At 34.0% G+C, this 23,627-nt stretch overlaps 1 protein-coding gene across 1 annotated transcript in view; it reads left to right on the forward strand.

Annotated features, from left to right (window-relative positions):
* LOC150098428 (oligosaccharyltransferase complex subunit ostc-like) overlaps positions 1-20,601 on the forward strand; it is a 32,834-nt gene extending 12,233 nt beyond the window's left edge. The window contains exons 3-4 of the mRNA XM_090404989.1: positions 12,793-13,010; positions 19,293-20,601. Of these exons, the coding sequence (XP_090261115.1) occupies positions 12,793-13,010; positions 19,293-19,308 (234 nt within the window). The 3' untranslated portion in view covers positions 19,309-20,601. The remainder of the gene's footprint in view (positions 1-12,792; positions 13,011-19,292) is intronic.
* The last annotated feature ends 3,026 nt before the right edge of the window (positions 20,602-23,627 follow it).

The raw sequence follows: 23,627 nt of genomic DNA on the forward strand, positions 1-23,627 counted from the left end.
ATCGAGTGAGTGGTATCAGTGGAACTAGCTGTAGATCCAGAAATGAGTTGTTGTGTTTGTATACCAATGCTAGAAGTATAAGAAACAAGGCGGATGAAATGGTTGCACTAATTGTGTCTGTGCACCCAGAGATTGTCGGAATAAGTGAGACATGGTTAGATGAGGATGACATCCTGACAGGAATAGAGATGGAAAGGTATGATGTGTTTCGTGAGGATAGAAGGGGTAAAAAGGGAGGGGGAGTGCTATTGATGATAGAGAAAGAGTTATGTCCATACAAGGTAGAGATGCAAGGGGGAAATGGGGCCAGTGGTTTTGAGGCAGTATGGTGTGAGATAGAGGTGAATAGAATCAAATACTTGGTGGGATGTTGTTATAGACCTGGTAATGTGGATGGTGGTGATAGTGAAATGTATAGTCAAATAAGCCAAGCAAATAAGAAAAGGGTGATCATTATGGGTGATTTTAATTATGGCAATATAGACTGGAATGAAGAGATAGCAACTGGAAGTAAAGAAAATGAGTTTCTTGAGTTCTTGAGTTTTTGAGGGATAACTACCTCAGACAGTATGTAACAGAAGGCACAAGAGGATTAAGGGTCTTGGATTTGGTCATCTCATCGGAGGATGTAATTATCAATGAGGTATCAAATCATCCACCAATTGGCGAAAGTGACCATGAGGTGATTACTTGGGTGGTTGCCAGCAGTGCAAGGACCCCTGTGAAAAAAGGGTATATGTGGAACTACAAGGGGGGTGATTATGAAGAGCTCAGGAGACAGCTTGCAGGTGTAGCATGGAATGAGGAGTTAGCTGGAAAAGAGATCAATGCAGCTTGGGGGATTTTCAAAAAATATTTAGTGGATGCAATGTCTAAATGTATACCACGGGTGAGAAGGTTAAATAAGTTAGGTGTGAGATGGATGAATAAAGAGATTAAGCATGCAATACAGAGAAAAAGGGCATTGTGGAGGCAGCATAAGAGAAGTGGAAGTAACCAATTTCATGAGTTCTACAAAGACCAGGCAAGGAGAGTGACTTGGTTGGTGAGAGTAGCTAAAGAGAGGTATGAACAGCAGTTAGCTAATGAAGCTAAAAAGAATCCTAGGGAGTTCTTTCGATATGTAGCCAGCAAAAGAAAGAATGATTATGGAAGGATGACATTGATTGGAGGAAATGGTATAAAGACAGCTGTTGCAGAATGTGTGGTGGAGATACTTAATGAGCAGTTCATAAAGATCTTTCAATCTTGTGAATGTGACTTCATGGAGAGATTAAGAGCAGTTGATGATGGGGAGGAGAGACTGACTGTAAGTGAGCAAGAGGTGTTTGGGGAGTTGAGTAAACTAGATGTAAATAAGGCTGTGGGACTTGATAATATATCACCGCGTATTCTGAAGGAATGTGCCAGAGAGTTGACACCTGCCTTGACATATTTTTTTAATACGAGTCTTGCACTTGGTCAAGTCCCTAAAGAGTGGAAGGAGGGCAAGATTGTGCCACTTCATAAAGGAGGTGATCAAACTCAAGCATCAAACTATAGGCCTATCTGTGTGTCAGGTGTTGTGGTTAAGTTGTTGGAGAAGCTTGTGAGAACTAGGATCCAGAGTTGGGTTGACAACAATGGTATAATCTTTGATGGACAGCATGGATTTGCTAAAGGGAGGTCGTGTTTTAGTAATCTACTTACTTATTACAATAAAGTGACTGCTTCCTTGGACAGAGGAGAAGGATACACAGTAATATACTTGGATTTCGCAAAAGCTTTTGATAGAGTACCTCATGATAAGTTGACAGTCAAACTAGAGCAGATGGGGTTGGATATTAGATTAGTGCATTGGATTGGAGATTGGCTATCTGATAGGTATCAACAAGTTGTGTATGGGGGTGCAATATCCAGGAAAAGGAAAGTCACTAGTGGAGTGCCTCAGGGATCTGTTTTAGGGCCATTACTATTTAACTTGTATATTAATGATATTGGCGAAGATTTGGATGGAGATATTCAGTTGTTTGCAGATGATGCAAAGTTGGGACGAACCATAAAGAGTAGTGAAGATGTTGTGGCCTTGCAAGAAGACTTGAATAAATTAAGTGATTGGGCAAGCAAATGGGGATGTGAGTTCAATGTTGCAAAATGTAAGGTTTTAAAATTCGGAAAATAAAGATGGGATGCAGAATTTATGCTTGGTGAAAATATATTGTTGGAAGTAGAGGAAATAAGAGATCTGGGAGTGATAGTGGATAAGGATCTAAAATTTAGGGGTCACATCGCCAAAATTGTGAAGACAACACAAAGACTTCTGGGAATGATGAGGAGGACACTGACGTGTAGAAGTAGGGAGATTCTTGTTCCATTGTATAAGGCTTTGATTAGGCCACACATGGACTATTGTGCCCAGATTTGGTCACCTGGTTTTCAGAAGGATGAAGAGATGTTGGAAAGGGTCCAAAGGCGACTGACTAAGGTAGTTTCTGACCTCTGGAATGTCGAGTATGAGGAAAGATTGAAAAGATGTAATTTGCAGAGACTAGTGGAGAGAAGGAAGAGGGGAGATATGATAGAGACCTACAAGTTGGTAAGGGGTTGCTATAGGATCAATGGTGGAGAAGTTCTACAGCGAATAGTGGGAGATCAGGGGAGAACCAGAGGTCATCCCTGGAAACTGTATAAAGAGGGTGTGAGTAGGGGAGTGAGAGGCAGGTTTTTTTCGTGCAGAGTTGTGAATGATTGGAATGCCTTGCCTGAGAGTGTGGTGTCTGCAAGGAGTTTGAATGTGTTTAAGACCCGGTATGATGAGATGTGTGTGAGATAAAAGGACCTCCTAGATGAGTCTTTGACTCCATGAGGTCTTGTTTAATAATAATAATAATAATAATAATAAATTTTTATGGAATAAGAAAGAAATTAGTCAAAACATTAAATTAGCTGTATACAAGACAGTATTCAAACCAATTGTAACTTATGGATCCAAGAGCTGGATTAGAAATAAAACACTTAATCAAAGACTAGAGACTTCTGATATGAGAGTTCTGAGAAAGATTAGTGGAGTGAACAGATGGCATCAATGGCAGTATCATATCAAAATTGAGGATATTAGGAAAGAATTTGTCATTGTTAGTAGTCAGGAATGTGTTAGTAGAGCTGATCTCAGTTAGTAGAGCAGGAAAAAGATCCATAGGAAGACCAAAATGTAGATGGATTGATACAATAAAAAGTGCCTTAAAAGACAGAAATATAAGATCTGATAATAAATTTGGAAGAAAATTGTTTGGAAGTTAGTAATGGTGTAACTTTTTCATGTAGTATTATCCTAATTATACTGTACACCCCCCCCTGAAGGTACATATCAGGAATTTGATGATGATGTTTTAAAATTAATATCATGAAGCATGTTAAGTTTTCTGCAGTAAATCTTCATCTCTTTTCACAGTATTACCAGGGCTTTACTTATGCATAGGCACACGAGACTGAGCTAGGGGCCCCAAAAAAGTATGGCCTATTTAATGGCCCAAACAGTGAGGATCCCCAGAACACACTAGCTCCTCGGGAAAAGTGTAAGTACTGCCTAGAGTATTACAACACAAACAATAAACCACAAAGAGTTTTATTAGCTGTACTTATATTTTACTGGATTTTAAACCAGCATCTTTAGATCACAGCTACTTGTTTAGTACATGAGCATTAGTTGAGTATAAGAAGAAACAGTTCAAATTGTAATGGACAAAAAGATCTGAAGTCCTAATTTGGCATCCCTTATTTTTACGATACTTCATAAAGTATTTATACAATATTTTTTAATATTGTATAAACAGATATTTTTTTTTTATACAGTTGTTGGGTTAATGACTGTCCAAAATTTTTGTCTGTCTAATGCAGCCATACTGTAGAGGTGAGTGTTGTATGGCTGTTGCTGACGTGAAAAAAGTTTCTCCAACTTTTAACAACTTCTGTACATACCATTTTTCTTTCATCTGATTTTGTGTTATGGAGTGTCCAAAGTACTGTCTAATCAAACATGCGAGAACCATGGCGCTGGCACAGTGCCAAACGTCAGTTCATGTTGAAAGGGAGAAAGGAATAAGGATGTACCAATTCATCGCCAACACGTGAAATAACCTGCTTTATACATAAAGTTTCCCAACTGTTATAAGCAAAATCGCTTGATTACCCAATTATCAGAATGGAATCACCTTCTGCCATTCATAGAAGTGTCAAGGGGTCTCACATCTGTGGTCAGTCAGCAAGATTTGCCAGTCCTTACTAGCTCATAATTCTGATCAGTTTATAATAGAAGTTATTACAAGCCAGAGAGACTGTTTTTAGAGTGGGCAATGGCAATAAAACACTTCACTTCAACAAGTATGGTGTCATAATTTGCCAACAATTTTGAGAGACCATTGTTATTGTCGTAAAACCAACTTTGGTAACTGTAAAAAAAAATTTTATTTATACAATATCAAATTAAGATTTTAGGTCTTTTGTCCATTATAATTTCAATTGCTTCCTGTACTTGTTGTTGCCCATGTATTGTAATAAGTAGTTGTCCGCTTGAAGATGCTAGTTGAAATCCATTGAGATATAAACTAATTCATAAACATCTTTATGATTATTGTTTCAGAGTAGTAATACCATGAAAAAGATGTCCAATACCTAAGCTTGTCTACAAGGTATGTAATAATCTATAGAATACATATGCAAAAACTGATAAGTAATCAACAGATAGTAAAGCAGCTTTTTTTTTTCCAGAAGGATTGAATGTTATATAATTGAATGCATGTAGGGGCTTAACATATAGACAGCGATAGTATACTACACATAGATTATTTCTATTTGTATCTTAATTAACATACTTAGCCCTTTGTGCTCATTCAGCATTGTAGGGATGACATCCAAAAGCATCCTCTAAGATTAAGTGTCTATGATCAATGGCATGCCCTACAGCTGGGTTGGAGTCTCTGGGATGACAATGAAGAATAGTGGCTCAGCTTGGGTTGCTCGGCCACTGTTTCACCATCAAAGAAGGAAAAACGTCTTTATATACTTTTTTTAACATTTTCCTTTGTATCAGATATATAAATTATTCTCTCTTGAATAGTTCACCAATAAACCAGAAATAGAACTATTTCATTTAAAAATTGCCTGATTCTTTGTTGGTGTCACCATAAAAGAATCCTCTCTCAGATGTCCTACATGTTATAGAAACGTCTGGAAGGTGCCATTCAATCTGTATACATGACACAACCAAGCTAGCAACCAATACCTTTCTCTCATTTTACAGATGGCACCAGACTTGTAGAACTAATCTGTTACACACAAGCATTGAGTGCAAAGAGTTAAATAGCTTTAAAAATTATAGAAATGGTTTTCTGTATAACAAAGGGCTCTAGATTTTTCTAAACAATGCTTAGAACTTAAGAAATGGATTCAGTCAACTTATAATATACACTTATTAACTTTGCATACAGATATATAAAGTAAAGATCTTTCTGTATTTATGCAGTTTGTATATCAGATTATTATCATCATACCCTCCATGGAGTCAGCACTCATCATGGGTATTAATTCAATGGACAACATATTTATGCTGAATCTTAAAATCCTTAGCATTCCCTCTATTAAATATGCCATATTCTGGTAATATGTTCTCTGTGGGAATAGATTGAGGGTGTGTGGGTTGCAGGGTTCAGCTGACAGGCAGAGGAGAGGGGGATATAATAGAAACTTATAAATTACTAAAGGGATTCTATAAGATTGACATAAAAGAAATTTTTTCATACATGGAGATTATGAGGGAGTTGTCTAAGAGTGTGGTTAGTAAGGGCATTCAGACTAGGTTCTTTACTTGGAGAGTGGTGAAGGAGTAGAATGGATTGCCATAGGTAATTGTGAGTGCCCAACAGTAAATACATTTAAGATGTATTTATTGTTGGGTAAATATGTATAACCTCTTTTAAATTTATTGTGTTAATGAATAAAGTGGATCTCCTGCAATGAGTCTTTTGACTCCATCGAGTACCTATATAAATAATAATATTCTTGTGGTTCCATGTTACATCTGACATTATGTGCAGTTGCCCTTCCATAGAAACTGAGACTGTAGTGTTTTAGTGTCCTGCTCAGGCATTCAGATTAGTGTCCTGTTATTAGCCTATGCCTGTAAACTCTCAACTCCTGGTTGATTGTTTCTATATTGGAATGCTGGGATTTCTGTATCATCCTTATGAGTAGCATCCCTAGTATTAACTATTTGGGTCTTCCTGTACATATATAGGCTGAGATGGTACCTTCACACTTCCATTTACAAATGTTGCTAGAGTTGATTTTGGGTACTACAGTCTCATGACAATGTTGTGGACAGAGAGGCTACTGATGTAGCATCCTATAACCTCTTTTAAAATGTCCATATCTTTTCTCCATGTGCCATTGCCATTTGTATGCATTGTATATCATAGACCATATGTGATGACAGGAATATACATATTAGTATATTTCAGTCTTAAACAGGAGATGTTCCAATACTAATTTCAACATAGTCTATATAGCATGTTAGATCACCACAAGCCTTCAGAACAACCTTGATGCTCAAGTGAATTGATGCCACGAGATCTGAAACTCCAAAAGTATCCTTAGCTGCTTAACCTCCCAACCGGTCAGGACGTCTATAGACGTCCAGCTAAATCTGGATGCGATTCAGACCACCTGTCGAAAGAACCTGGATTAGTGCAATTTGGTCGTCATGTCGTTTAGAAGGCGTGATAATCCCTCATGCAGAAGAGAACACTTAATATATTATCTCATGTTCATAACTGCTTCTCAGTTGCCTATAACAAGAAACGCAGTTCCTTGTTCTATGCTGGATAACTGGATTTTAGTTATATTGGATAGACTAAAATATAGAAATTATTTTTGTTTTCTGTCTTTATTGTACAATACAATTTTAATGCCTGTAAAAAATAAAAATCCTTGCATAGTTTCTTCACTTAAGTTTGCCTTATCTTGGAGAACTGATTTCATTTTTAATTTTTTTGCTCTAATTTTTTATAATCACTTACTCGACAAAACGTTTTCTTTGTTCTCAAAGAAATTAATTCATGATAATTATCTGAAATATTATTTAAAAAAAAAAACCTGGCTGCCAATGTTCCAGATTGTTATTTTTGTTCAAAATCATATTTTGAAGAATACTTCACAGATTTCCTGAAGGACATGCTTGAGCAATTTTGCTTTATAGAGAATAACATGAAATTTTTAATCATATCACTAAATTGTTTTTCTTTATATGGTAATCTACCGTTCTTTGCAATTTTGTCTTTTTGATTTTCCTGTATAATTGGTCATTACAAAATGAAATTAATGGTTATGATTTAAATTGATACTAGTTCAGATATTATGCTCCAATTCTATCATTCAAAATATGTATATGCACATACATCAAATGCGAAATTTCATTTCTATATTTTTACAATAGAATTGAACTTTATTTCGCCTGATAGTTTAACCCCCCCCCTGCTGCATCACTATCAAACACTTGAAAACTGTTATGAAACATAGCTGCAGTGCTTATTTAATTCATTATTTTTCTCTAGTAATTGAGAAACTTTAATTTTTCGATACAGAAACTAGTTGGTGATTATTATCAATTAGCAAATTATAAATCAGTTATATAGTTATGTATTGAGTTCCAGGTGAGGATAAGAAGGGGAGGGAAGCATTAGAAAATCTTCACAGTTAGCATAAATTTTGAATTATTTTGAATATGATATCTTTCATATTATATTTTCAACTTATCTATGGTGGTTATGCACCAGATATTATGATAATGTCCATCCTACAAAAGAGAAAAAAAAAATAATGGACAAAAGCAAAGAGTCCCTGCTAAAATATTATTGGATATAAATTTTTGATACCAAAAAGACTTGCAATCAGAAATAGAGTAATGCATTTTAACATCATTTGTTGTTTATATAAACAAAAAAAAAAAAAAAATTCATTTCTAAAACTGAAATCTGATCATCCATATAATGGTATTTTGCTAGAAAAGAAAGCAAATGGTCATTTATTTCAATAAATGTTATTTAAAAATATAAATATTTGAAATAATATTTTCAATGCAAACATTTGAAAATTCGTGAAAAAAATTGTTTCTCTATTGTAAGTAAAGTGAAAGAATAATCAGTGCAACTGTTCCGTTGCACTGATTTGAAGAATAAAATACTGCAAATTTACTATTACTAAATAGATTCATTGCAAGGCTGATCGGTGGTCATTTCAGGATTGATTATTTTCACACATGTGAAATTCGTTTCAATATTTGAGAAGAGACACAATAAATCAATTTTGAGGCAAGAAAAGGTCAAATATTTTAGGACAGTAAAGGAAATTCCAATTAACACAGTACATGTAAAGACAGGTGACACAAAGATTGCTCACCAACAGTTAATCCACTAATGGCTCTAAAATAGCCGTAAAGGGATTAACAGCAGAGGAAGGTAATGTCATGATAAAAGATAGAATGCTGTTGAAGATTTGATCCATGAAAAAAGCTAGGGTGGTATGGCTATTTCATCCATCTCAGCTGGTTGGGAGGTTAATATTTCACTGCTTTTCTAACCAGCATCTTCAGAGCACAAACAGTTTCTCACAGTACACAAGCACTAACAATTAATTATTAGCAGGAATAATTTAAAATTGTAATGGACATAGAAAAAGAACTTCCATTCTTTTTCTATATCCATTACAATTTGGTATTCTTTGCTAGTGGATAAAAAAATTTGCATGTGTTAAGTTGGAGTTGGTCTTAAAATAACCATCACCCAGATTTTTGATGAATTAATGAAGCCATACATAATGAGATTTGGAGTTTTTTATTGCTGTTGTTGACTCTAAAAACAGTCTTGTCTGTATGGTATTTCAGTTTTTTTTTTTCAATTTGATCCTTTTGTGAAGAGTTATCAAATAATGGTCTGCTAGATCCTGAATTGCTACAATGATGGTTGAATGTATTTCTTATTTCTGAGACAAATGTCAGCATAATTTTGTTGTCTGTAGTGAGCCAATTCACAGGAATAAGACACTTCTCACACTCTTGGATGTGAAAGAGAATGGAGTTTGTCCTTAGGTGAACAGTTGAGGGTTGTTAATTTAACATATGATGTGATAAGATAATTTTGTGTGTGTGTGTGCTTATATTTATTAAGCACTCTGGCTGTCTTTTTGGATGTGCCGTGTATATATGAGATAGTGATAGTTCTACTGTATTAGGTTAGGCATTTTGCATTTTATTTATGTTATAGGATTATAGCCATTGTTGGAAATATGTGGGGAGATAAATTAGTTCAGAGGCTTCAGCTGCATCATTGGAACTAGATAGCTCTGGCTCTGCTATGCAGGGTTTTTAGGATGGTGTACTGTTGCTAGATGGCAGTATAATTTCTTGTTTTAAATACTTTCCAATGTTTGTGTTGGAAAAAGATAATGAACTGCTTTAAAGGCATGTGAAAAGGAAGGTCAGACAGATATTTGCTTGCTTCTTTTTCTTTTGTATTTATTTTAGGATGTTAGCTATTTAAATGTGCTAGGGTATGGTACACATATGAGGCACAGTCACATCACTAGTTTAAGTGTAGCTTAGTTTTCTCCAGGTGTTGTATATAATTTCTAAAGGGGGGGGGGATGTATAGCATTTTTTAAGGCAGTAATTTCATTTTGTGGAATATTGCTTTTGGAGGGTTTAGATTTGATCAGGATGTTTACCCTGATGATATTAATCCAGATGAATGTTGGTAGCTGCTGCAGGAGGTAAATTAAATTGTTAAGACCAAACTTATCGGGATCACACTAATATGTGAATATCGCTAACCTTTCATGGAAGAAGTTGTTTAGAACTTTCATTCTAGGTCATAATTTTATCACTTAGGCAAGTATAAAAAATTGGAAATGACATATATTGAAAGAGGAATATATTATCACATCCAAGATGTGTTGCTTTGTATGTGTCAATTGCATATTATAGACAGACAGGAAATTCTCTTGGCCTCAAAGAACAAGAAAAAAAATTTGCTACCATCATTATAATAATAGTTCGCAGATGATGCAAAATTGGGTAGGGCGATAGTAAATGCAGAAGATGTCAAAGTCTTGCAGGATGACTTAGGTAGATTGGAGTTCTGGGCTAAGGAGAATGGATGTCAATTTAATGTGACAAAATGTAAGGTTATGCATTTTGGGGTGAAAAGATTAGCAGCAGTATACCACATTGGTGGAACTGTACTCCAAGAGATTGATGAGGCCAGGGACTTGGGAGTGTTGGTGGATAGGGAGATGAAGTTTAGGGGACACATTGCGAAAGTAGCTAAATCAGCTCATCAACTCACTTGGTTGTTGAAAAATACCTTGACGAGCAGAGACAAGCAAGTTATTGTACCTCTGTACCGAGCCCTGGTAAGATCTCATCTCGACTACTGTGCCCAGATTTGGTCACCTTGGTTCCTTCTTGATGGGGAGGAGGAGGTGGAGAGGATCCAGAGGCGAGTGACTAAGATGATAGCAGGTCTATGGAATGAACCATATGAGAACAGGTTGAAGATTTGTGGGTTGCAGAAACTAGTTGATAGGCGGAAAAGGGGAGATATGATTGAGACATTCAAATTGCTAAAAGGATTCTATAGGATTAATTCAGAGGATATTTTTGAGATCAGGACTGATGGTAGGAGAACTAGGGGTCACCTATGGAAGCTGGGCAAGAATGTGGTTAGCAGGGGTGTTAGAGCTGGGTTCTTTACTTTTAGAGTGGTAAATGAGTGGAATAAGCTGCCAGAGTCTGTTGTGGGTGCTATGACAGTGAACGAGTTCAAGGCAAGGTATGATAGATACTGTGAGAATGTCGAATAGTTGTGTGGACATGATGTTTAGGGCCTCTGTCGATGAGTCTAAGGACTCCCTGGAGTAGCCCGAAATAATAATAATAATAAGTTGGGATCTGGCAGACCATTCTTTAGATATACCTTCACACAGGATTAGACAGAAAAAAACTATAGCTCTACATGACTACTTGGAAATCAGCAGCAGCATTGAAATTCCACAAACCTCAATAGATATGGCTGTATTAATGTACCAAAAGTCTGTGAGATGGTCATTTTAAGATCAACTTGAATTTAATACAATACATGGAAACTTGTTTTTATCCAGCAGTAGATGGTATCAAATTAGGACTTTAGTTCTTTTCCTATATCCATTACAGTTTCGAATTGTTCCTGCTAATAACTGCTTGTCAATACACCATGACTAACAAATTAGCAGTGGTAATGTGACCTATCTGACCTTGCTCTGCTGGTACCAAGGTTCTTAAGGAACGTCAGGAAAACATCATTCTGCTGCCACAGCTTTGCGCTATTGTGATGACTTGATGGGTCATGCCTTTTTTGTTTTCACCATACCTTTTGTAAATGAAATAATAGGAATCCATAACAGGAATTTCTCAGTAATGTCTGGTGATATCAATACATTGTGTACATATAGATACACTTATAGATACAGATGTACATATAGATCTGTTGCTGGCTTTGTCCTTTCAATCCTTTGTCTGCCTCTCACATTAATCAGCTGTTTCTAGTATTGTTTATCACATTGTTCTAATTATACTCAAGACTGTTGTTCATGACCATCCTAGTAGGTAATGATTTACAAAGATTTACTGGTTGTCTGGCTTCTACTGTTACAGCCATATCAGTTGCTCAGGAACTGTTATCTTCTGGAAGTGATCTACTACCTATTTATAGCTTTAATCATGAATCATGTGTTACTGATGGATTCCATTGAGCATGAATATCTGTCTGATGTTCTAATATTATATGGGAATATTAGAGATATTTTATTCTAACCAGCTAGTTGTAGGTTCAAATCTCACTGTGGCATGGATGTTTGTTGCCTAATATATGAGACAACTACTACCCTACTTACTGGAGGCTTTTGATGGCTTGGAAAAAATTGATTTCTAGCGCAGTGAAATAACATCCATCAATAACAATAAACAGACAATGGTTTTTGTGCATGGGATTCATATTTTTTTTATTTATTTTTTCTGCAAGACAATATCCAGATTGAAAATAGTCCTTAATATGAAAATGTTGAGGTCCTCTAGTCTTTTTTTTTTCCAGCTTAAGCTGAGTTAGTGATCTAATAAAGGTGGCAGTGTTCTCTTCCCCATGCTCTGGTATTTCCTCCTGCCAGATAGACAAACTGGTTGGTGAATCTGGTTGAAATAGATATAATAAACTTGTTTCACAGTTTAATTAACTTGAGATTAATCCAAATGATCTAGGTTACCTGTTCTCCATTCTCTCCCTCTGCCAAGATTTGATTTGCTGGTTGCTAAAAATGCACTCTCACATTAGCAATTTAAAATCATGTGAATCTTTTTTTTTTTTTTTTTTTTTTTTTTTTTTTTTTTTTTTTTTTTATAGTTAAGCTGCTCATTAATCATTATTGGCATCATCTTCAAACTTAAGTTTGCTTCTCCCACCTTGTTTTGCATGTGTGTGTTTATTTAATATTCCTCTCTTCAAACTTCCCTACTTGTCAAATTATATTTATTTTTAATGCAGGTTTTTTTATATTTTTACTTTATTTTACAGCCTAAATATTTTCTTTTTTATATTGTGTTGGTTAATTAAAATTACACCGTAAAAACAACAAAGAAATTTTGGAGAAAGAAAAGATTGAATTGTTACTATTAGGAGATGAAGTTGTCTAATTTTTTTTCATAGCTGATGATAAATATGAAGTATTTTTCAGGTTGCATTTATGCCATATAGAGTGAATGGCCAGTATATTATGGAAGGATTAGCTTCAAGTTTTCTTTTCACTATTGGAGGCCTAGGATTTGTGGTCCTGGACCAAACCCATAGCCCTAATACACCTCGCCTGAACCGTATCTTGCTCATATGTATTGGTTACATGTTCATCATTATTTCATTCTTCACTTGCTGGATATTTATGAGAATGAAACTGCCGTAAGTAACTATTTTTATTTTAAGTGAAATATAACTACAGAATATTTTGTTATTGTATATCTGTATTGTTTGAGAATAGTGCAATCTGAGAAAGATGCTTTCCAGTTAGCAGTATTCTTCTGCCGGTTTCCAGTTTCAATGGTATATTCTAGTACACTGATGGATTGACGCTGGAAATGATATCTCGTTGGTAGTTCAGTTTCAGTGGCACACACTGAAACTTGTTTTGACATCAGTTTTGTATGACAGATTAAAACATCATCACCAGTAGGATGGTTTAGTAATACAATATAGATAAACCACACCTTTATGCTATACTTCAATGTGTGTGTGTCACATGTTTTGTTTGATAATGAAGTATTTATTTAGGTGGAGTGTTTTTCATTAGTTCATTGTTTGTTAATCATACTTGCTTGTTGCAACTGATATAAGAATAGTTTCTTTCAGAACTGTCTTTAAGGTAAACAAATTTGCTTTTTTAAAAAAAAAAAAAAGTGTACATGGTAAAGTACAGTAAATTACTGATTTTGAAAGTGTACATATCTCTTGACATTTTGCATAAATCATCTATAATATTGCAAGACTTTTAGGATACTTTGCATTGGGAAATTTCTGCCTTAGCTAGTATTAAAAGTGTATATGTACAATATGTGCTTATTTTTTATTTTAATTTATTGGTGTATATGTGTTTTCGTTTGCTTTTAAACAGAATGATAAAATTATTTCTTCTCATTTGAAAATTAATTTGGTAAACGTTAAGTAAAATGAAAGAAAGCTGAGTTATGTGCCTCTGTAGTGTTATGCACCTCCACAGTATAGTTGGATGAATGACAGGACATGCACATTTCATTTGGAAAAGATCTACGTTTGATTCTCATCATGATAAGAGGAATCTTTATACGGGTTTTTTCAAGTGAAGGTGAGCCAGTCTGACCTTCACATGGAAGCAACGTTCCCCCTCCTGGAATTTTTTTTTTTTTTTTTTTTTTTTTTTTTTTTTTTTTTTTATATCTTGCAAAATACCCTGTACTATACTTCATATACCATGTATTATGGTAGTGCAGTGTGGTCATTGGGTTGTATAGTGTAGATGGCCTTCTTTAAATGGCCCTGCAATGTCATGTGAAATAATAAAAGTGCATGGAAAAAAATTGGGAACAATATTAAAAGGCAGAACAGTTAGAAGGTAGCAAAAATGTTCTAAAGACCAATGGAGGGGGGGGGGGAGAATGGAGGAAAGACTACTGTAAAAGGAACCATAAATGATAAAGATTAAAGATAACATAAAAACTTAAGAATTTCTAGATGTCTGGAATAATTAAATTGAAAAGAATAAAAAAAAAAAACTGATGTGAGTGAGAGGTAGTCAAAGTAGATAATTTGACCAGAAATTCTTTATAGTGTTTCAGTGGCTATTCAGAAGACCAAATTCCAGATAAATGGAGTAGCTCTCATTTATAAAAAATTGAAAATAAATGTGGGCATTGCAGAGGAATCTTCCTACTGAATGTTTCAGGTGAGATTTATGTGAGCATGCTGAGACGAGACTAAAAAAATTGTGGAAGAGAACATTGAAAAACAATCTGGACCAAATAGAGGTTAGCCAAGATCAGATTTTCAACTTTAAGACAGATAATTGAGAAATCATGAGAATATAATGAGGCCCTACATTTTAAACTTTGTAGATCTAGAAAAGCACTGCATATGCTAAGTAGTAAGAGAAAAGCTATTCAAATCCCTACAGCTATGTGGTGTAAATGGGACATTATCTGGGTTTAAAAAAGTTAGTGCTGGCTCATTGGCCAGGCAAATATCTCACTTGTCTGGGTGTGCTCTACCGTGGTTGCCTAATATATCATGGTCATCAAATTTCTGACATATACCCTCAAGGGGCATACAGGATATGATAATACTACATGAAAAATTTACATCATTACTAACTTCCTATCTACAATTTTCCTTCAAATCAGTCTGTTACCTGTCAAGACTCCAACATTATCAGATCTTATATTTCTATCTTCTAAGGCACTTTTTACTGTATCAATCCACCTATATCTCGGTCTTCCTCTGGGACTTTTTCCTGTCAACCTGGCAGAAAACATTCTGTTTAAGTGACCATACCACCTGAGATTAGCTCTGCTAATGCATTCCTGGATGTCAGTTTCTTTCCTAATATCCTCGTTTTTAATATGGCAATGCCATTGATGCCATCTGTTCATGATCCTAATCTTTCTCAGGATTCTCATATCTCCTGTCTTTAGTCTTTGGTCAAGTGTTTTACTTTTGACCCAGCTCTCAGATCCATAAGTTTTTGAACACTATTGTATTCAGCTAATTTAGAGTTTTGACTAATTTCTCGTTTATTCCTTATACATTTATTCAGTTAACTTCCTACCATACCAGCTTTGTTGAATCTGTTGTCTGTTTCCATATTTAATTTACCATCTTCACTAAAAATTGTGCCTAAGCAGCTGAAATGATTTACTTGTTCTGTCGGTTCTCCATTCACAATGCAGTTGATATTTTCAATGCTTCTGCCCATTTTCATTGTCTTTGTCTTGTTATTGCTGACCTTCATACCATATCTATTACAACAGTTATTCAATTTAGTCAGGGAATCTTGCAGATTTGTAGCAGATTTATTTAGGAGTATAACATCATCCACATAAAGCAAAGAGCTGAGATTAACAACTCCAATTTTGATATCCAGTTTAATACCACTTTCCTTCATAATCTGATCCATATAGAAAATCAATAACAGGGGACAATGTACATCCTTGACTGACACCAGATTTAACGTTAAACCATCTTCCTGTACTTCCTTCAATTCTAACTGCTGATTTGCAACTCAAATAAAGACTAAATATTGTTTGATATAATGCCCCATTAACACCATATAACTGTAGCATTTTGAATAGCTTCTCTCTGATACCTTGTCATATGCCTTTTCCAGATCTACAAAACTTAAATACAGGTCTTTTGTTATATTCTTATGATTTCTCAACTATTTGTCGTAAAGTGAAGATCTGATTCTGACAGCCTCTGTTTTGCCTGAATCCAGCTTGTTCTTCACCAAGCTTTTCTTCCACAATCCTTCTCCACCATTTCTCAAGTATATTTGCATATATCTTACCAGGAACACTCAGTAGAGAAATACGTCTAATTCTCACAATCAGTTTTATTTCCCTTTTTATATGTGTGTAGTGTGAGAGCTTTGCTCCAATTATCTGGAATTTGTCCCTCTGTCCAGGCCTTCTGAATTATGCAGTGCAGCTGCTGTGAGACTTTTATACCTCCATATTTGAGCATTTCTGATCAAATATCATCTACTCCTGCTGCCTTTCCACATTTCAGGCTTTTGATGGCTTTTTCTACTTCAAGTATGGATATGTATTCCTGACTGCATGCCCATTGAATGTTTTTTACCACTGTGCTGTCATCACTGCTTGTTTCATTTAGCAGTTTTTCAAAGTAATACTTAAGGATATCTTTTTTTTCCCTTCCATTTTCATGTAACCTTTATCATCTCTAATTCCTTTTACAGCATTCTTTCCTCCATTTCTGAGTTTCTTCAACAACCTTCAGAATATATTGCCACCTTGATATTTATTTTCTATGTTCTTACCAAAGTCTTCCATGACTTTTGTTTAGCTTTCTTACATTTGTCTCTGTATTCTCTAAGAGCACAAGCTGATTTATTTGCTAGAAACTTTTGATATGCTTTCTTCTTTTCCTTCACTGCCTGTTTAACTTTTTGTGTCCACCATGGAGTTATGATTTTTCTGTCCTTACAGACAACCTCACCACATGCCTCTCTGGCTGAATCAATCGGTGTTTTCACTGATTTCAGTGGCTTGCCACTGAATCTCCAAGGTTTGGTTCCTGTTCTCAAACTCCTTCATTTTTTCTTGAATGATGTTTGTATATTTTAGTCTACAGTTCACATCTGAGAGCTGCTCAACCTTTATTTGCTTTAAAACTTTCTTACCTGTTATCCCACCATGGATAGGGATGTTTGTGAATGTATTTAGATTGGAGATGAAATTCATCATCCAATGCAAGACCACTGCCCCATTTATTGGAGTCCTAAACTGATTTAAAGTTTCATATTTGGTCTCTAGAATAGGATTTTTAGACTACAAAAAAAAAAAAAAAAATAATAATAATAAAAAGAAGAAAATAAATAAAATTTTAACAATTTAAATTAAATTAAAATTGCAGCCTGGTTGGCCAAGTGGTTAGTTTATCCACTCTCCAGCCAAAAGATTGTGGGTTCGAATCTCGTCGTGGGCATGGATGTTTTTCTGTGAAAATACTAGTGTTGGTGTAGATGATGAAGGTACTAGCGATTGGTGGAGACGGAGAGTTGTAGAATAGGTACCCCACCTCGATGAGTCTTTGGATTCCCTGGAGTATTATGTAATAATAATAATTAGTCTCCGCATGGTAGTAACGTGTTATAGGATTACAACCTTTGTGGCAGGGAGTTGCACAAAAAATTTTAAAATGAAATTTGATTGCTGAATTCATATTTAAAGTTTATTTCTGTTGAAATAATACTAAACATGACATTCAAAAATGAAAGGATTTTGTTTTAATTGTTATATTCAAATCTTTATGCTACTTTTAACAGTTATATATAATTATGCAACAAAACCTTGAAAGTTTACATATCTAGATTAAATTTTTGGGAGGGTGAGAGAATAAAGATTCCCATTGCAAGCATTATCTATATCCTACTAACACTGCTCTTGAATTTTTCAGTTTACGTTAGTCATTCAAAGAACTGAGGTACTTATAATAACCCTGCAAGCATTAATTTTTTTTTTAACGTGTATAACATATTTTGAGTGTGTATTAATTTCTGCTATTGGAAGGATATGAATTGGAAATACAACTGCAGAGGAGCTTGCTATTTTTAAAGAAATACTTGATCCAGTGGATTATTTAACTTCAGAATTTTTGTTAATTTTTCAGATGTGCCCTTATGGTGAGTGAGAGAAGATGGAGAACCTATAGCTGTCTCCTCTATTCATAAAATATTAAAATCCTAATAAATTAACAACCCTCCACCCCTTCTTTCCCCCTCCCCCTTCAGAGCAGAGATTACACCAAATCTATCACCATTCAGTATGTCTGAAGCACACCCAAAAAATTAACAAAAATCCTAAACAAATATGACCTTACAGCCCACATAAAAAAAAATTGGCATCCCTTATCTGCTCCACTTAAAGACCAGCTACATTCCCTAAAGCTACCAAGTCCTTTTGCTGTTTGCCAACTGTCCTACTATGGTCAAACAGACAGGACAGAACAGCCAATATCAACTTCTGAACACAGCTGCTATGGACTTTCTTACTATGCTTTGGACACTCACCACAGGATATGTTGGAAGGAGGCTACTCTTTTGCACTGCAGCAAATACAAATATGAAAAGCTATTCCTAGAATCTGCCTCAGCCCTGAAAAACTTTCCAAACCTCAACAAATTTGGGTGCCACCTGAAACTGTCCCTAATTTGGAAAGCACTCATCCTCAGATCTTCAGCCCCAATGGCCAAGACCATCCAATTTAGCCCACTGAGGGGCATCATTTAAGACTCTAGGCCTGACTTCGTTTGCCTTTCTTCAGGCTCTGCCTGCATGTACATATCATTGTTTTGTGATCCCTGATGATGGCAATGTAATATTGCCAAAATATAGGAAGTATTAAAGTTATTAGAATTAATATTTTGTATATGTTGTAATTCCTGAAAAATAATAGTTGTTAACAATAAACATCTTATTTCAGTTTTTCTGTTAGCAATTATTTAAAGACTGATTTAACTTTATTTTCTTCACTTTTATAGTAAATTATAGAATTTCATCATATTCAATATCCAATCACTGTCAGATGTAAGATTCATTGTCTCTGAAATGTAATTAGCATTTTTTTCATAACATATTTTGCTTTTATAGTAAAACATTTTTTTAAAAGTTTATAGTAAAAAATAAAATAAAATTGAATTATTTTTTATTATAAATGTATTTCATATATTCACATGCTCGGATAACTAGAAAAAAAAGCAATTATATTTGTACTAAATTAGACTTGTGAAACCTACATACTTGCCAATTTTCTTTATTTTAAAAATATTCCTTGCACTGCAATCACTAAATTTATATGCATAAAAATGTGTACACTTTATACAGCATGCAAGTGATATTATTGTTTTTCGTGATTTAATTCCTTGGTTATGTATTATTAGATAAATTATGATTTTTTTTTTTTTTTTCTGTTTCAGAGGATATTTGCAGTAAGAATATTGAAGAACTAGCAAAATGAAAAGTGATGCATTTGTGTGGTTTCTCTTTGGACATGCTGCAGCACAAATATACTATTTTTGCTATCTCTGGGAAATAATGCCTTAATCTGCTTGTTAAATGAAATCATATATTTTATAAGAGTGATTTGTGAAAGATTTATAATTTATCATACATTTATTTTGTGCATAATAATGTAGTTTAAATCAGGGGTTTTTGTGTCATTTTATGCATTCTTTTTCTCCAAGACATTTTTTAAAAACTGTAAATGTATTTCTATAAAATAGAGTTGATTACAATTATAATATATAAGGTTAATAATAATCTATGTAATTCACAAAAAAGTAAAAAATATATGATACTGCCACCTTCGTGTTCAGGAGAATGCCAATAAAAAAAAAAAATCAAATGTTTACTAACTGATACTGTTCTTAAATAATTTTGCATCAAAAATTCATAATGAATTTGATGCTTGAAGTACAAGTACTTGAAGTATGCCAAATCAAAAGATCTTACTTACACAACTGGGTTTTTTCCCCCAAAAAAAGTAGGGAAAAGGGCTCACAAAATGTAAACGTTTTTTTTTTTTTAAATTGATAAAAATTTAAATCTATAAAATAAAACCACTGAGTAAAGCCCCTGATTTAAACATTTTCTTGCTGTCCAAGAATATATATTTGCATTTAAAGCTTTGATTGTGATATTTTACAGTGGAGAAGTATATTATTATGTATCAAGGGTATTATTTCTTAAAACTACTGTTATATGTTAATGGCTTGTTTTTATATAGATGAAGCCAGATCCAACTGGATAGTTTCATATATATATATTTATATACATATATTTATTATATGAATAGTTCAAATGTTGGAATATATTTTGTAGTATTTGTAACAGATTTTAAGCTTATCACAGAATCTGCATCAATGAAGTGCAATTAGTTGTTAGCTAGTCAAATAGCACCAAAGTTGTCCTCACAGAATATTTTTCAATAACCTAGTCAAAAGTAATTTTAACCTTGATACTGCATTGCTCTCTGTATAGAATGTTCCTGAACAAATGTTCCTGCATATTTAAAATGCTAGATATTTATTATGCATTTAGAAAGTCATATTTTTATAAAGAATAGACATAACTGTCAGTTATATATTAAAAGCAGAAATGAAAACTAGTCTTTAGTTCTTGAAAGTTAGATCTGTCAAAACTGTGATAAATATATTTTCTAGTCTTGTAAGTTCATGGGTTTAGCTTTGTATTGCTGGAGTTACAATAAAAGCAATAAGAGGGAAATGAGTGTCATTTTTCTGTTAAATGTTTTTAATGCTACCTGCATGGTTACTGAAAAGCATTTTTTTTCAAGAAGAGTAGCCTAGTCTGTCAGTTATATTATAAACAGTACACAACCTTATAACACATATAATGTAATGCTTGTTATACATCATTTTTAGTATCAGTGCAACTAATGTTACCACTTCTCTTCCTCTAGTCATATTTAAATTTTACATTATAAAATTTATAAATGTTTTTAAAATATAATTTAAAATAAAATTTAAATGTTCATTCCATATAAGCATTAACATAATTTTGACATACCCTGTATATGCACCTCTACCTATTTACAGCTGCGTATAATACATTTGATTGAACTGTTATATAAATGTGCAGAGTTTTTTGGAAAACTGTTTGCATTTCACTTTTTGTTAATTTTATCTATTTTATTTTTTCCTTTAGTGTTACATGATGATCAGCATTCATTTTACACAAATTATAGAGACTACAACTATGTTAGAAATAATTACTTTAATTTTCTGACATTTAATATGAAGGTCATCCAGATGATGACCTTCATATTAAATTTCGATTGAGATTGAAAGTCAGAGCACATTTCCTTTTCTAGATGCACTTGTGTGACAAGTGCATCTAGAAAAAGATGGGAGCCTACACATACTTGCCAATATATACACATAAACTCCTTCCACCACACAACACAAAAACTAGGTATCATTAACATACTAAAAAACAGGACTTTGTAGGTTTGCTCCAGTGGACAAGTACTTAAAGATGAATTAAAAGTTATCAGCAATACCTTTCTTAAAAATGGCTACAGTCAAAATACTATCAAAATTCTTCACAAGACCTTACATAAAAATAAACTAAATTACAATAAAACTACCATTCCATACATTAAAGGGATATCAGATAAAATAAATAGAATATTATAGAAATACAACCTTAATGCCACCTTTAAACCTCCTGCAAAAATTAAAGAACTTATTCAACTCATCCAAGGATCCACTTCCTCTGCTGGCCCACCCTGGAGTATACCATATTAATTGCACCTGTAATTTGCCCTACATAGGTGAAACAGGATGCACAATTCCTATTCGAAAAAAGGAACATAAATGGCACGTTAAATTTAATAACTATGGTAAATCCGGCCTTTCTGATCATGCTCTTGAATGCTCTGCATAGAATTGACTGGAAAGGCACCTGTTTACATCACACCAAAACGTGGTATGAACGTAAATTTAAGGAGGGCTGCGAAATTCTTATCGACCACCCTAATCTTAACAATAATGATGGTTTAAAAATCCCAAGAATATGGAAGGCACATATTCTATCCACATAACCTTTCATCCAAGAGTTGATTATAAATAGGATTGCAAGTAATCCAGGAACTTAACTCTAATATAACAAATCTCATGTTAAATTAGGACACCACTTTTGCTGTTATGAAACTATGAATTTGTTCTCTGATAATGTTATAAATAGAATATAGCTTTGATGTAGTTTTTTTTTTCTTTCCACTAGAGGTCAGGTATAACAGTTGATCAAATCATTGTCTCTTCGGCATACTGTTGATGACCTTAATTATATGAAGGTCGAAACATTGGGAAATTAATGTAATTATTTCTAACATGATTATCTCCATAATTTGATCAAATTAATCTATTTTATTTTATTTTTTCAAGTTTTGCATCTGTCAGGTAGTAGCATCAGCTGACTTCCTACATACCAGCTTTACTAATTCCATATTTAATTTACCATCTTCACTAAATATTGTGCCTAGGTAGCTGAAATGTTTTTACTATAGATTCATCATTCAGGATAAGGTCTGGCTAGGGGAACTTGTAAACATTCAAATAGTTGATGTTTTCAATGTTTCTGCCTATTTTCATTGTTTTTGTCTTTTTATTGTGATTTTCACATCAAATTTAATTACAACAGTTATTCAATTTAGTCAGTGAATCTTGCAAACCTGTATTGGATTCATTCAGAAGTATAACATCATCTGTATAAAGCAGCGTTTCTCAACCTTTCTACGCCAAGGACCAGTAAAATGCCTAAAACAATTCTACAGACCACTAAGTTACAGAGGCGTAGCTGGGGTGAGAGATCCGCCCGTGGCGGCACCTTTTTTGGCGTTTATGAAATCTTGCCTTACTGTCTATAAAACAGCAACTAAGTGATGAAATAGACTTCGACAATGTGATCGACGATTTTGCGAACAGAAAAGCAAGAAAAATAACATTTTAGAATGTTGGAATTAAAGTTTTACTTCAAAAATAAATGTAGTGTTTTTATTTATTTCCCTATACGTTGTTTTGATTTTTTTGTAATTTTTTTTTTAAAAACCTATGTAGGAATTACCAACATTTCGGAAAGACTGCCATTTATAACAAATCTAAAAGCATGTTTTGAAAGATATGGCAACATAATTAAATTGGAAGTAAACGATTAAAAGTGTATCATCATTGAAAAAAGTTTTAATTTTTATTAAACAAATAAATAAGATGATACAATTATGTTACTACTTACTTTGAATGAAATGGTTGAGCTTCTCGGCCTTTGCAGAGCCGCTGGATATCTGGCTCAATATTAGTCAACTTCAGTCGAAGATCGGCACACGCACTAAGGCGATTTCTGTATTTTGTTTTTATTTGAAGGAGCGATGAAAATCCTTTCTCGCAAAGATAGGTTATAGAAAACTGCAGGACGATTTTCAACGCTTCTTCAGATAATGCGGGAAATTCACTTCTCGCTGAGACGAGATCCAAAATCGAGCAAAACCAAGATGACGGAATTGCATTTTAAGCCCACTGTCACTTGAAAGCTCAATTAACTGTTCTTTTTTCGATAATGAAAGGTCGTTCTCGTGACTGCAAGCCTGAAATGGATCGCGAACCCACAGAAATTTCTTATAAAAGTTATTCGGAAAATATGTTTCAAAATTCCGTTTCAGATTTTGGAGGTGGTCACAAACCCTTTCCAGAAACTCAGACTGAACAAAAATATCATTTTCCACTAAAAAGGAT

Source organism: Typopeltis vanoorti, chromosome 15 (genome assembly GCF_054136105.1).
Source record: "Typopeltis vanoorti isolate ZY-2024b chromosome 15, IOZ_Tvanoo_1.0, whole genome shotgun sequence".
In the NCBI taxonomy this organism is placed as follows: domain Eukaryota; kingdom Metazoa; phylum Arthropoda; class Arachnida; order Uropygi; family Thelyphonidae; genus Typopeltis; species Typopeltis vanoorti.